This window comes from Ailuropoda melanoleuca, chromosome 4 (assembly GCF_002007445.2).
Source record: "Ailuropoda melanoleuca isolate Jingjing chromosome 4, ASM200744v2, whole genome shotgun sequence".
NCBI classification, from domain to species: Eukaryota; Metazoa; Chordata; class Mammalia; order Carnivora; family Ursidae; genus Ailuropoda; species Ailuropoda melanoleuca.
In genome coordinates this window covers 69883032-69897150 of record NC_048221.1, presented here as the reverse complement: position 1 = coordinate 69897150, position 14119 = coordinate 69883032, and the positions used below count along the sequence as shown (strand labels likewise).

The 14119-nt window shown below is 39.8% G+C and overlaps 1 protein-coding gene across 6 annotated transcripts in view; it reads left to right on the top strand.

Moving 5' to 3' along the window:
- THADA (THADA armadillo repeat containing) overlaps positions 1 to 14119 on the top strand; it is a 224949-nt gene that overhangs the window by 125393 nt on the left and 85437 nt on the right. For 5 of the 6 annotated variants that reach the window (XM_034659058.1, XM_034659059.1, XM_034659057.1 and 2 more), the window contains exons 27-28: positions 7128 to 7217; positions 8528 to 8659. In XM_034659058.1, coding sequence (XP_034514949.1) covers positions 7128 to 7217; positions 8528 to 8659 — 222 coding nt within the window. Of the gene's footprint in view, positions 1 to 7127; positions 7218 to 8527; positions 8664 to 14119 lie in introns of those variants that run through there. The other variant, XM_034659060.1, reaches the window with a different exon arrangement.

The following is a 14119-nucleotide window of genomic DNA, read 5'->3' as shown; positions in this document are numbered from 1 at the left end:
CATAATTCCTTTTCTCCTTGATTAAGAGAAATTATGTTGAAGCTGGATGGGTAAGGTTAGGTGTCAGTTGGGTGGGAGCCGGTCACTGAGAAAAAGAAAAAAGGTGTAAGGCATAGGTTGAGGTCATCTATAGTAGAATGTTTTCCTTCTCCGGCTCATCTTATTTATTCATTCATGGAGAGAATATTTACCAGTCAGCCAGTGTTTACGTAGAATTGTGGTTTGTATCAAGACTGATACAGGGGCACCTAGGTGGCTTAGTTGGTTGGGCGTCTGCCTTCGGCTTGGGTCATGGTCCCAGGGTCCTGGGATTAAGCCCCACCATCGGGGTCTCTGCTCAGTGGAGAGACTGCTTCCTCCACGTGCTGCTCTGCCTGCCTGTGCTCTGTCTCTCTCCCTCTATCGAATAAATAAATAAAATCTTTGAAAAAAAAAAGAGTGATACAAGGAAGTATGAATGTGGTCCCTTACCTATGGATATTTATAGATACTTATGCTCTAGCTGAGATGCAAAGTACGTTCAGGGAGTGTCCATTGGCTCACCATGTGTCTACCCTCTCTCTGGTCTGGTTCATCTGCTCTTGGCACATCTCTCTGCTCTTCAGAAACTTTCAGTGCTTATAAGATGCAAGCTAAGGTGCTTAGTCTGGCATGGAAATTTCTAAAAACTTGTATGCCATCCTGCCTTTTCTGTCTTGTCTTGTCGTGAAGCCCTCTTTTCATCCAGCCAGTTTATCTACTCAGTTGGTTTCTGTAACTACCCACCCTCTCCATGCTATTTTGTTTCCCTTTTAATCCATTCTTACCCAATTTTTCCAAACTCATCTTGGTTTCCATGTTTCCCACAAACTGTTCCCTAACCTCCAGCTCCCAGTGATATCTTTCCCAGCTCCTCTGGTACTGGAAGCTCTAGTTATTTGACCCTGAAAGGGGTTTGCCTTCCTTGGTTATAGCCTATGCATGTGCCTTGTCTTCCTAACCAGATCTTAAGCCCCAAGAGCAGTGACTATTTCATATTGTTAGTTTCTTCCATGGGACGTAGCACAGTGCTCAACATGAAGTATGTAGGTATTTAAAATATTTGCTGCTTTCCTGAGAAAACTAGGATCATGCTAGAGTTTTGATTAAGTAGAAATGAGAGGTAAGACTCACATGGTCCAGGATTCACATATGGACTAAAATGGTCCCATGATCTTGGCCTTTTAAAATAAAGCTATAGATTCCAGACCTATACGGGCAGCCCAAAACCCATGAGCAGCCTATGAACTGTAGGCATTCTGCTGTAGTTGAGAATCAGGAGTGAGTCAAGTTTGAATAAGCCCCTTAGATAATTCGGATATCCTCCTATACCTTACCTCTTGAGGCTCTGTTTTATAATATGCAAGAATTGTTAATATTGAATATCCTTCAGGCAGCACTCCGTACACATTTAGCCAAGTCTTTAGTAGCCCTTGGCTGATGCGGATTTGAGATGATGCTAACCCAGCAAGTACTCAGCTGTTTGCCGTTTGCAGTGAATGGAGCCCTGGCCAGAAATAGAGTTGACATTTTCTTTTTTCTTTCTTTCTTTTTTTTTTTTAAATTTCAAGTTTTTATTTAAATTCTAGCTCGTTAACATATATGGTAAAATTGGTTTCAGGTGTAGAATTTAATGATTGATCACTTGATGATCACCAGTGCTCATCACAAGTGCCCTCCTTAATACCCATCACCCATTTAACCCATCCCCCACCGTCCTCCCCCCATCAACCCTCAGTTTGTTCTCTGTGGTTAGGAGTCTCTTAGAGTTTTCTTAACATTTTCTTAGACATTTTCTTAACAGTATCCAGGAGCCTGAGAATGCTGGGATAGAAAGGCAACTCCTGTGTGCTGAGAGTACCTAAGCAAGGTCAGAATTCTCCTTAGAAAATAATTTTGTTTTTTCTCAAACCCTGACAGATGCACAGTGGATGCTTCAAAGTCCTACACCACCAAGCATGGACACAATAATTTTAACAGAATCTTTTCTTTAAAGATAAAGTCAAAACCCACCAAATTTTTAAGAACAAAACAATTACTTAAAACATTCACCAAATGTTTAACTTTGAATAATGTACCTTCTTCAAATATTCTGCAACATAAACTAGTTGGTAAATATCTACTAAGTTAACTGAATGAGGTAATTCACTGTTTGGGACAATTAGTTTTAATTCAATTAAGACAATAACTTTAATTGGAGAATAGTAGCTCCAGACAGAGCCTTTTTCTCTGGCAGTATTTGTGGTCAGCGGAGCCTGTTGTTTATCAAGGCAATTTCTAGATCATGGTAATGAAATCATATGGTCTACTTACATGAGAATACTTCTCTCTCTTGACACCACCAAGAGATATTGGACCATTAAGGAGTGACTTACTCCCCTAGGAATACTGATTCCTCAAGAAGACTTATCCACCAGGATTTGTGGTATAGATGGAGAGATTCTATATGAGCAAGTCTACACAGGGATTTCAGTATTGAGTTCATACACAGTTTTAAGTGACTCCACTAAAAATGGAAACTGATGTTCTTGACCAGTTTTGCTTAGCAACACTAAACAATGTTAACAATGGCCTGTAGTGGAATGGTTTGCGGTATCCCTGTGTGAAACATTGACCCTTCAAAGCCCAGGTTTGCCATTTATTAACAGGAAAATTTACATGTCATTGTTTGTAACAGTAAGGTAACAACCAAAAGGCCTATTGTTTGGGATTAAATCAATTGCACTCAACATACAATGGATTACTCTGCAGCCATTAAGTGGAAAGAAGTAGAATGGTGTGCCTAATATTGAATGATTTCTCAGATATAGGTCAAATGAAAAATAAGGGGCACAATCGTATGTATAGTATGCATATTGGTGGGGAAAAAGGAGGTGAACTAAAAGTATGTGCTTATATAAACAAGTTTTTTAAAAGGAAAGCTGAAATGCTTCTGTATAGTTGTCTATGCGGAGGGGCACTGGGAGATCTAGTATGTGGGTTTTTTTTTTAATGTTTGTGTTTGTTATTTCTTCCACAAAATGTCTACTAATTAAAAAAAGAAGTGAGCACACTTTTGCGTAAATGTCCAATAAATGTTCAATAGATATGTAATTTAAAAGGAAGTAAGGACTTTCTCTTCTTTTTTTTTTTTTTTTTTTAAAGATTTTATTTTATTTTTTCGACAGAGATAGAGACAGCCAGCGAGAGAGAGAACACAAGTAGGGGGAGTGGGAGAGGAAGAAGCAGGCTCATAGCAGAAGAGCCTGATGTGGGGCTCGATCCCACAACGCCGGGATCACGCCCTGAGCCGAAGGCAGACGCTTAACCGCTGTGCCACCCAGGCGCCCCAGGACTTTCTCTTCTTTAAAAAAAATTGGTTTTACTGAATGTGAAATAGGGACAAAAGAAAATTTATGTAGTGTGTATAAGGTATAAAGAGTAACTCTGCCACACGCTTTTAGATCCACCACGTGGTTAAGTAATGGAACATTTCTTTTGAAGCCCCTTATATATTCCTTCCTAATCCCATCTCCTTTCTTTTCCCCCTTGGAGAAGTGATTGATTACTTTTGCCAATTTTGTTTTTATTTATTCCTTTGCTTTTCATTTTTTTCTCACTTAATTTGTTTCTCTAAGCAATGTGTTATTTAATGGTACTTTATTGTAATCTTTGTATAGAGGGATTATATTACATGTATTCTTCTTTAACTCGCTTTTTTCACTTAGCATGATGTTCCTGAGATACGTCTGTGTTGCTGCATCTGTAGTTCATTCAGATTTACTGCTCTACAGTGTTCCATTGTGTGAGTGTACAGTTTATTCACTCTACTCTTGATGGACATATGGCTGCTATGTGTATGCTTGTACAAGCCTTCTGGTGCCCATGTCCAAGAGTTTATTGGGCCGTTTACCTAGAAATAGCATTTGTGAATCACTGGCTAAACACATCTATGACTTTCAAGAAAATGTCAGATTATTTTTAAAATTGTTGTAGGAATTTTTGTTTCCATCAACAGTGTCTTAAGAGTTCTAGGACTTGGTATTATCAGACTTTTCTGTCTTTGCCAGTTGATATAAAATGGTCTCTCAGTACGATTAAACATCTTATGTTTATTGGTTGCTAATGTTTATTTTCTGTGGATTATATTTTAATAGGTTTTATCCATTTTTATATTCAGTTGTTTGTGTTTTAACTTACTGATTTCACTGGAGTTCTTCATATATTCTCATACTAATTATGTAATTCTCAGTTACACGCATTACACATTTTCTCCCCATTTGTGGCTTGGCAAATAAAAACGTTTACTTCCATCATTTTAAAACCTTTTTATTATGTATGGGAATTTTTAACATGTGTAAGAATGAAGAGAATAGTATAACTAACCCCTGCATATCCATCACTCGACTTCAACAGTTACCAACATTTTGCCAATCTTATTTTGTCCATTTCTCGTCCTCCTGAGGTCACAAGGCATCATGTCATTTTTCCCATAAATACTTCAGGATCCATGACTGATTTGATAAGAGAGTTTAAAAAGAAATACACCATGCTATTATCATGTGTAGCAAAGTTAATAATTCCTTAACCTTCAACTTTTCCCAATTCTCTTAGAAATGCTTTTTTATAATTGGCTTGTTAGAATCAGGATCCCAACAGGGTCCACGCATGCTTATTCTTTTTTGGCCTCGTAAGTCTGCTAAGTCTCTTAGTCTCTTTTATTTCATAATGTTTGATACTCCTCCTCTGCCAAAAATACTTTGTTCGTGTATTATTTTGTGTTTTTATTTATGGGTTTTTGTGTGTGTGTGCAAAAATTTTTTTAAATATTAACTGATGTACTTGAATATATAAATTATTATTTTTATTGGAATTGCATTGAATTTGGTCCGAATTTCCTCTTTATAATATTTAATCTTCTTAAAAAAATATTGAATCTTCTTATCCATGAACCTGGCACATCTCTCCTATTTAAGGCTTATGTCTTTTCTTACAGCATCTCCCTATTAAAATTATGATACACCAATGTAGAAGAAAAAGAATTTTGCACCTGAAACTAATGCCACATTGTGTGTCAACTATACTTCAGTTAAAAAAATAATAATAAATTATTAAAAGAAAAAGAGAACCTTTGGGGGCACCTGGGTGGCTCAGTCGTTAGGCGACTGCCTTCGGCTCAGGGCATGATCCCAGCATTCTGGGATCAAGCCCCACATCAGGCTCCTCCGCTGGTGGCCTGCTCCTTCCTCTCCCACGCCCCCTGACTGTGTTCCCTCTCTTGCTGGCTGTCTCTCTCTCTCTGTCAAATAAATAAATAATAAAATCTTTAAAAAAAAAAAAAAAAAGGAGAACCTTTGACTCTACCTCACACCATTCATAAAAATTAATTTGAAATGGGTCATGGACCTCAAGATAAAAGCTGAGACTATACAACTCCTAGAAGGAAACAGAATATCTTTGTGATATTGGGGTAGGCAAAGATTTCTTAAGCCATGGAAAACATGAATCATTAAAAAAAAAAAGTGGATTCAATTATTGGACTAAAAACTTCTGCTCATCAGAAGACATAATTAGGAAAATAAATTGGCAAGCCACAGACTAAGAGGGTACATGTAATGCACATGTATGGCAAAGGAAGTAAGCAACCTAATGTGAATACAGGCAAAAATTTTGAATAAATACTTCACAAAGGGCCATATCAATAACCAAACCACAAAAAGAGTATTTAATAACATCATTAGTCATCAAAGAAATGCAAATCAAAACCACAGGGATCTACCACTAGGATGGCTAAAGTGGATAAAGAGAAAGACAACAGCAAATGTTGGAAAGGACACAGAGCCACTAGAACTCTCATTTATTGTTGATGGGAGTATAAAATGCTGTAATTATTTTGGGAAACTGTCGGTTTCCTAAAATGTTAAACATACTGAAGTTTTATTCTCAGATACTTATTCAAGAGAAATGAAAACATGTCCACAAAAACCTTGCGTAACAATGTTCCTAGCAGCTTTATTCATAATAGCCTACAAATGGAAACAGCCCATACCTGTCAAGAGGAGAATGGAAAAACAAACTTGTATATTCATACAATGGACTACTACTCAACAAAAAAAGAATCAAGCTATTGATACATCAAGTAACATGGATAAACCTTACACACAGTGAAAAAAGCCAGATGCAAAAAATTATGTAAGGTATTATTACATTTATATGAAATTCTAGACTAGACAAAACCAAATTACAATAGAAATAAAATCAGTGGTTGCTCTGAGTATTGAGAGTTGACTGGGAAAGGGTATGAGGAAACTTTGTGGGATGATGGACGTTTTCTGAGTCCTCATAGGAGTGGCTTACACACGTATAAGCGTTTGTGAAAACTGATTGGACCTTGTCAGAATTCAAGAGTAGTGTTTTTAAAGATGGAAAGTTAACCCTCACAGGTGTCAGCTGAGATTGGATGTCCAGAACTGTATACACCAAATCTGTGCCTCTGATAACCAACTCCAGACCAGTGGTCTTCAACTGGGGACCATTTTACCCCTCAGGATACATTCGGCAATGTCCAGAGACATTTTTGATGGTCATGACTTGAAGCGGGGAGGTGTATTTACTGGCATTTGATGGGCAGAAGCAGCGGAGGCTGCTAACATCCTACAGTCGCATGGCAGTCCCCCACAACAGCCAATTGTCTGGTCCAAAATATCATTGGTGTCAACTTGGAGAAACCTGCTCTAGACCTGCCCTTGTTACAGAAGCTGTCAGCTTTTAGCCAACCAGATGTTGACCATATATTCATAGTCCAAATCAATTGTGGAAACTTGGCATTTGTGATCTTGACAGATTACATATTTCTTCCCAACAGAATTTAATATCAAATATTTGTAAATATACATAATCTTAAATTTTGTGATACAATTCCATGTGTTAAGAGCACTTCCAAAACCAAAATTAAATGTTTTGTTTTGATCGATTGTTAAATTTTTAGGATGAGGTTTGTTCTTAACTTTTTTTCAATAATTCAAGCGAATGACCTTGGGTATCTTCCTTAAGATAAAATAAAATAAAAAGGCTTTATTATTAGATCAGAGGAAATAAATGATAGTAATTTGTTTTTCTTCCTTTTACAGAATGACAGGAAGCGAATTTTTTTCTCGTTTCCCGGAACTCTATCCCTTTCTTCTCCAACAGTTGGAAGCTGTAGCTAATACTGTGGACAGGTAAGAAGAGAATAGGGTGGGACACAGTGAAATCAAGAAAGTGAATTACTTCATTAATCTAGATTTTTCCTTCCAGGCAACAGTTTTTAATCAACTCCTTCCCTGTAACTTAGATGGATTTTTTAAAAAGTGCTTCTTTATTACATCCTGTTGCCTGACTCTCTACAGTAGATTTGTACCTGAAAAGTTGTATAAAATCCTGTTTTGGTTTTGTTCTTCATAGAGGTGGGGGGTAGGGGAGCGAGAGGGAAAGAGAGAATCTTAAGCAGGGTCCAAGCACAGAGCCAGATCTGGAGCGCTTACGACTCAGAGATCATGACCTGAGCCGAAATCAAGAGCCAGATGCTTAACTGACTGAGCCACCCAGGCACCCCTAATACCCTGTTTTTATAATATGTTTTTTATTTTTAAAATCCTGTTTTATGTTGATTTTTCAAATTCTGTTTTCAGTGAACATTTTTAGCTTCTTAGAAACACGTGGCGATTTCTTCTAAAAAGCATTTTCTTCCCATGATATTTAAAAATCTCTGTGTTTACATACTGAGTTTGCTGTCACAAACACCAGCCATTGTTTCTTACGGGCCTCCTGCAGTTGACCATTGTGAGAGTAAGCAAATAGCTGGCTGGTCTGGTCACCTGTGACCAGAAATGGCACTGGCGTGCCTGACCCTAGAAACAAAATAAAGCCGTTGAGAGAGGGCTTCCCATCTGATCAGGGCACAAAGAAAAGTATATCATTGTCCTTTCAATCACATCCTGTACCGATAGTGGAATTTTTAGAATGGCGTCTTAGAACATGTGCCTTTTTATTCTTCTAGCCAAATTTGCACTTGATATGAATTTACACTCATTATCTGTAATGGGGAAGTAAAATAACATCAATGAATTTTACTTCTGTTTATGTTGCATTTCTTCACATTAGTAATTTGTACAGAGAGGCTTTTCTGGCCCCAGTAAGTGACCGTTCAAGCTTTCATAAGTACATTTGGCTGTTGAAAGTTTCACATTTCATACTGTGGAACTCCTTTCTGCTGTATGAACAGCTCAAATCAAAACACAGACACGAATTAACAATTAGCTTTGAGAAGAGAATTGTGTGCTGGAGCCCAGTCCATGGCTTTGCCAGTAGCTCTTCCTTATTTGCACATTAGGAATATATGAAATGAATGGACGGGAAAAAACGAAAAAGGGGAAACGATCTTCTGATTATAGAGAGTCTCACTTTATATTCATAATCATTTAATGAGAAAATGCTTTGTGCCTCACCTCTTAAATTTTAAATCTTTTATGTACAATAACTTTTGTTTCAGTGATACGGGAGAACTCAACCGTCATCCAAGCATGTTTCTCTTACTTTTGGTGTTGGGAAGACTCTACCCTTCCCCGATGGATGGCACCTACTCTGCTCTCAGCATGGCGCCTTTCATTCCCTTCATTATGAGGTAGTGTGTGCTTTGCGGAAATAATGGGGTGGGCATGGGGCCATATGGGGGCTATATATGTTAACTTGTTCTTATTTCAGAAAGTACAGTTGGTTTTTGTTTTTGTTTTTGTTTTGTTTTTTACTTTGGGAGGAGTCTTGTGAAAGCAAGGGCCTGGGGGATATTGCCATTGCCCCCAACTGGTCTCCAGGGTTTCAGGGGAAAGTGCTTCTCTCATGGGTGCAGAAGCCCATAGCCATAGCCACTGTTTAAGTAATGTTCCCTTGTCACTCTGCCTGCTAATGGATGTGTGGTGTTGATAGGAGATGCCTGCTTTTGAAAAACATAGCCTGGGTATTTGCATTATTCCTGTGTTGAGCCTAGCCAGCCTGAGGCCGACTTGGTCCTGGCATTAGCGAACCTGTCCAAGGGTTGAAGAGGACATTTGTTCCTTCTCTCTGGAGGAGTTTGCTAGTGGGTGCAAGGGGTAGCAGCTAGCTGGCCGTGCTGTGTGGCACACGTTTCCAGCCTCGAGCACCTGAGAGAAAGCCGTGCGTGCATATTATACGTGGAACCAGATGGTGACAGGCTTTTCTGCTCTAGAGCCTATTGCCACTTCCTCTGTTACAGTTTTTGGGGTGATTTGCCAGCTCCTGATCACCTTTTTCATTTTCAGTCATAGCCCTCAATAAATAGGCCTCCAAAAAGTCTTAAAAATTTTCTTATGGAACATTTCAGAAGCCCAGTCATATTAGTTAGCTTTTACCTTTCTGCTTACATCTCGATAAAGCAGCACTTTCATTTTCATTTATCTGCCAAAACCTGAGGTAGACTTAGAGCAGAACGTTAAGTACACCAGACTCAAGAGAATGTGTTCGTTGTTTATGTGGCGCCCTGGGTTCCACTTCCTGGTTTCACAGAGCTGACTGGTGCATTTTAATGTGAGAAACCATTAAACACGAGATGCTGGCATGTGATTGCAGCAGCCATTTGTTTGCCCCAAGCTCTGGCGGTGGCTGTGTTATCTCTGATCACAGAGATGACTCACTCAGATTGGGTTTTTGTTTCCTGATACACAAAGTCACCAGTCTCCCGGATCCAGCATTTGGTGATTCATTTTAGGAATTTGGGTTGTAAATTTTACTTTCAGGAGCATTTAAAAATTGTACTTTCACATGTAACTGGAAAGAACTGAAAAAAGTTTCAGAAGGTTGATGGGGTGGGGAGGAAAGGCACATGCTCAGAATCACAGAAGGACATGCTTTAGAACTTTGTCATCCTGTGTTGAGAGCATTCAATTTGTGGAAGCTTATTACTAATCAATCTGTTATGTGTTGCACCCTAGAAACCAGAAATTACTACGTTGAATGTATCCTTGCTGTTATTTAGAGTCTACGTATAATCTGAATGCCCATATTACTGATTCTGTTCAGAGCACTTATTATATAACAAAGATTGCATTAATGTAGAAGATTTTTTTTAATATTGCCATAAAGCCACTGTCCTTAGTGTATCGCTTGTTTGGTTGTTTTTTAACTCAAAAGGCACAAGGGGTCCATTACACTGTCCTTCCAGGGAGAATGCCTTGGTCAGTAGTTGCTTTCTACCCGAATAAACATTCATAGAATGCCACCAACAGTGCAAGTGCCACAGTTGATTCCTTAGAGTACCGATAGGCTCTATTTGTTGAATGTCCATTTGTGGTATAGAACAGTGTTCCTCAAACTTTAAGAGGTAAACCTATCACTTGGGGAATCTCAGAAATTCGGATTCAGTAGGTCTGCAGTGGGGCCCAAGGGTCTGGCCTTTCACACAGACGTCCAGGTAGTGCTGATGCTGCTGGTCTGTAGATCACACTTTGAGTACCAGGATTAAATTTGGGATTTTAAACATTATCAGACCTCCCTGCTCCACCCCCTCACTCCCCACTGCGCACATGATTTTAACAAACTAGACGGTAGTAGGGTCATACTTGGTATTTGGTTAGGCTATTCCAGGGGTTTATAAGAAGTAGATTTTAACCAGGAATGCAGAGAACAAACATGAAAGTACTCTGAGCAAAGATGTTAGTAGAAAGTACACCAACAGTTGTTGAGCTTTGACTGTTTGCCCGACACTGAACGGGCCATCTTGCTTACAGCGACTCGGAGAGGAGGTGTTATCACCCCCACTTTCCTGTTGAGGAAATTGAGGTTCAGAGAACGAGCCAGTTATAGAGCTAGAATATGAACCAAGAGTATAGGGCTGTCAGGAGTGTTTTGTGTACTCTTTCCATTACACCAAAATAACCAGCTTCCTTTTGTGCAGCCAGGAGCAGTGGCTACACTGAGTAGGTCTGTGGGCCCTGAAATTGATGCAGTTCAGAGTGAGGAGGAGCCTATCTCCAGAGCTGGTGGATCCAAGTGCAGGCTCTTTTCAGGATATAGAAGTCACGTCCCCACCATTAGTGGGACCTGTTCCTGGCTTTGCTTTCCAGTAATGAGGATGGCTTGATTGGATACAGCCATTCTCTTGGGCTCATCTCTCTAGGATCATTGCCTGAGGTTTCAGGGTTGGTCTGTGACCAGGTATTGAGGAAGGCTGGCTTAACTACCCTGACCATCTTCTGTCATGCAATGGAGGGATCTTAGACTTGAAGTTCAGTCAAAACCCCAGTTTGGGGTTTCATCAACCTAGTACAGGGGCAACCCTGTGTTACCCTAAGATGTTCACAATCACTCTGGACAGATGAACCGTAAAAATAGTGAATATGATAAAACTCTACACATTTGATTTAAATTACTTCTGAGAAAATTCTTCATGAAGGAAGTGAAAGATTGATCCTAAAACCTGTCATTCTAGGCAATATTTGCAGTGCTAGTGGTGGTAAAGATTGGGCTGTTTTGACTTGGGATAATAGCTGAAAAGAAGGATGTATGCACGAGTGGGTGGGTGGTGCTTTATTTTTGTAGCATTGTCAATGTTAATTTATGTACTTGGAAGAGTCTAATCTGGCTCTTGGATATTCTGAGTTTAGTTAAATAGAAATTTTTCAGCTGGTGGGGGTAATACGAGGGTTGCTCTAACTGTGCTGAAGTGAATTGCACAATCAGAGGATTAAAAGCCCCAAAGACATCTTTTTATTTCCCTTTGATTTATGTATCCTTACCTGCCGTTTCCTTCCTCTCTGTAAGATGTTTGTAAATATGGTTTGTGTTTTTGTTCCTTATCCAGCATTTGGGAGTATGAACTTCTATCTCTGTTGATCTACTTTGTTGACTGAGATCTTCGAGGTTCTGATTCGGGTTCTCCAAAGTATGTGTGTGTGCAGTTGCATCATCTTGGAACAGAAATGATAATGTTAATCACAATGCTTTGTTGACAAGTTTTTTTTTTAACCCAGTGTATGTTATGTGCCTGATGCCGTGCTGGATCCAGATTCACGGCCCTTTACTGTGCAAATGTGATGCCTTCTGTTTAAGACCCTTTTCCCTTTAGTTCAAATACCACCGAGCAGAGTGACTCATGCTTTAAAAGCGACCCCAGCTGGCTCCCTGAATATACCTCTCTTGTCTAGGGCTTCCTAGAGACTGGAATATCTCTCTACATGTACCTTTGTATTCCTTTTGAATTCCCTCTTACAAGGGAGTTTCAACTTTGAATTGAAGAACTATAGGAAACCACATATGCCCCAAACCTAGGCCACAGCATGGTGTCTTGGATAGAACAAAGGTGCTGGGTTTAAGAGACCTGGTTCTATCTAAGCTCTGCCACTCACTCACTAGCTGTGACGCTTGGGCAAGGCTCTCTACCCTTTCAGAACCAGTGTGGTACCTGTGTGTAGGGGGGTATCCACTGAGACAGAAAGCCACTGTTGTTGCTGACAACAGATCTCAGCATTGGATTACTACCTGTAGGAGAAACCCCTCCACCGCCTTTTCATCATTTTTTGGATGCTTTTAAAAGGATCTCCCGACCTCCCCCTCCCACCCCTTTGGGGGCTTAGTTTCATTGCAAATGACTTTCGGTGTGTCTTTCCTCAAAATAATTTCCTTGTTCACCTTAGATAACTTTTCAGTGAGATCTGCTGTTCTTTTCTCTGAAAAATATTGACGTGCTGATAACAATACAATCTTAATTAAATGGCAGTGGAAATCACCCATTGGGACCTATGCTGTGGACACTTTTATAGTTGAGATATTGAAAAATCCAGCCAAGAATAAAAAAAAAATTGGAAAATATATGTTTTGTACATTTAAAGAACATTTCATGGACCTTTGGATTGTACCAGTCTTAAAAAGGGAGGAAGTGTAGAAGAGACAAAAACTGAGTTAGGCCCTTCAAGCCTGTGATATTGAGAAATAATATTGGCCCTTGTTTTCTTGTCCTTGAAAGTTACATAATTCAAGGATTACCACATTACTTCTTGTTCAGGTTGTGGAGTTGAAGGAACTGGTTTTCCATGTTGTAGAGTTGGGGTTTTTGCAGTAGGCGATAGATGGCTTCTACCCTCGTATATGATTGTAATACCAGGAACTCCCCTTCAGGGCTGCACGGCACATTTCCATCTGCTCTGTCTTCCCAGAATCCTTGTAGATAAGTAGAGGGTCGGCTTTGCCTTATAGAGAGAGAAACAGGCAGAAAGCGGTTGAAACACTGCTGGGAAGGAAGACATGCCCTCCTTCCTTTCTCTTCACTTCAGCCCCAGCTCATCTCTCCCTCTGAATGGCTATAGCATTTGTTACTTTAACCTCTTATCCTACCATTCATCACTACTGTATCATAAATAATTTGTATGCTCGGTGCTTATTCTCTCCAAATATATCTTAACCTGTTTCCATGCAGAAGCCACTCTTGGTTTTTCGGTTTGTTTTTGTTCTTTGGTTCCCTTCTCTGCCTCACCCAGGTTTGGGCACAGAGACTGAATTATTAACCTAGAAATGAACGTAATTGCAAATTCAGACATTTGGTCTCCTAGCAGATCTGTGTATCTGTGAAGTCCTAGGGACCCCTAGTCCTACAGGATTAGAGCCACATTTCATATCCCACTGCTTACCGGTTATGTAGAAAGAAAACTCAGCTGGGTCTTGTGTTTTAGCTGGCCTTTGAGGAGTCTTGTGTTCCAGTGTGAGCTCTGACATTTACTTTTATTTTGACTTCACCTCACTGACCCTGTTTCCTTATCTATCAGGTTAAAGTACTGAATATTGCCTAGGTCCTCTCTGGCTTCATGGGCCTGTGAGCTGAGTCCTTCCTGGCCTCTGAGCCCCTTTGCCCTGACTGCTGTCCAGCAACCTTGCCCTGGAGACCCACCTCACAGCTACCCTGCTGCAGGCTTTAGTGCCAAATGAGAGGAGCCTGGATTGATAAGAATAGAAGAAGGAGGGAAGGAGGAAGATGTCATTTTTCTGCTGAAAGTCATAGAACTATCTCTGTGCAAGCCTTCCAGATTATTATGGCATGAATAGGAGGGCCCCTGGGTGCTTCAGGCTGTCAGTCTGT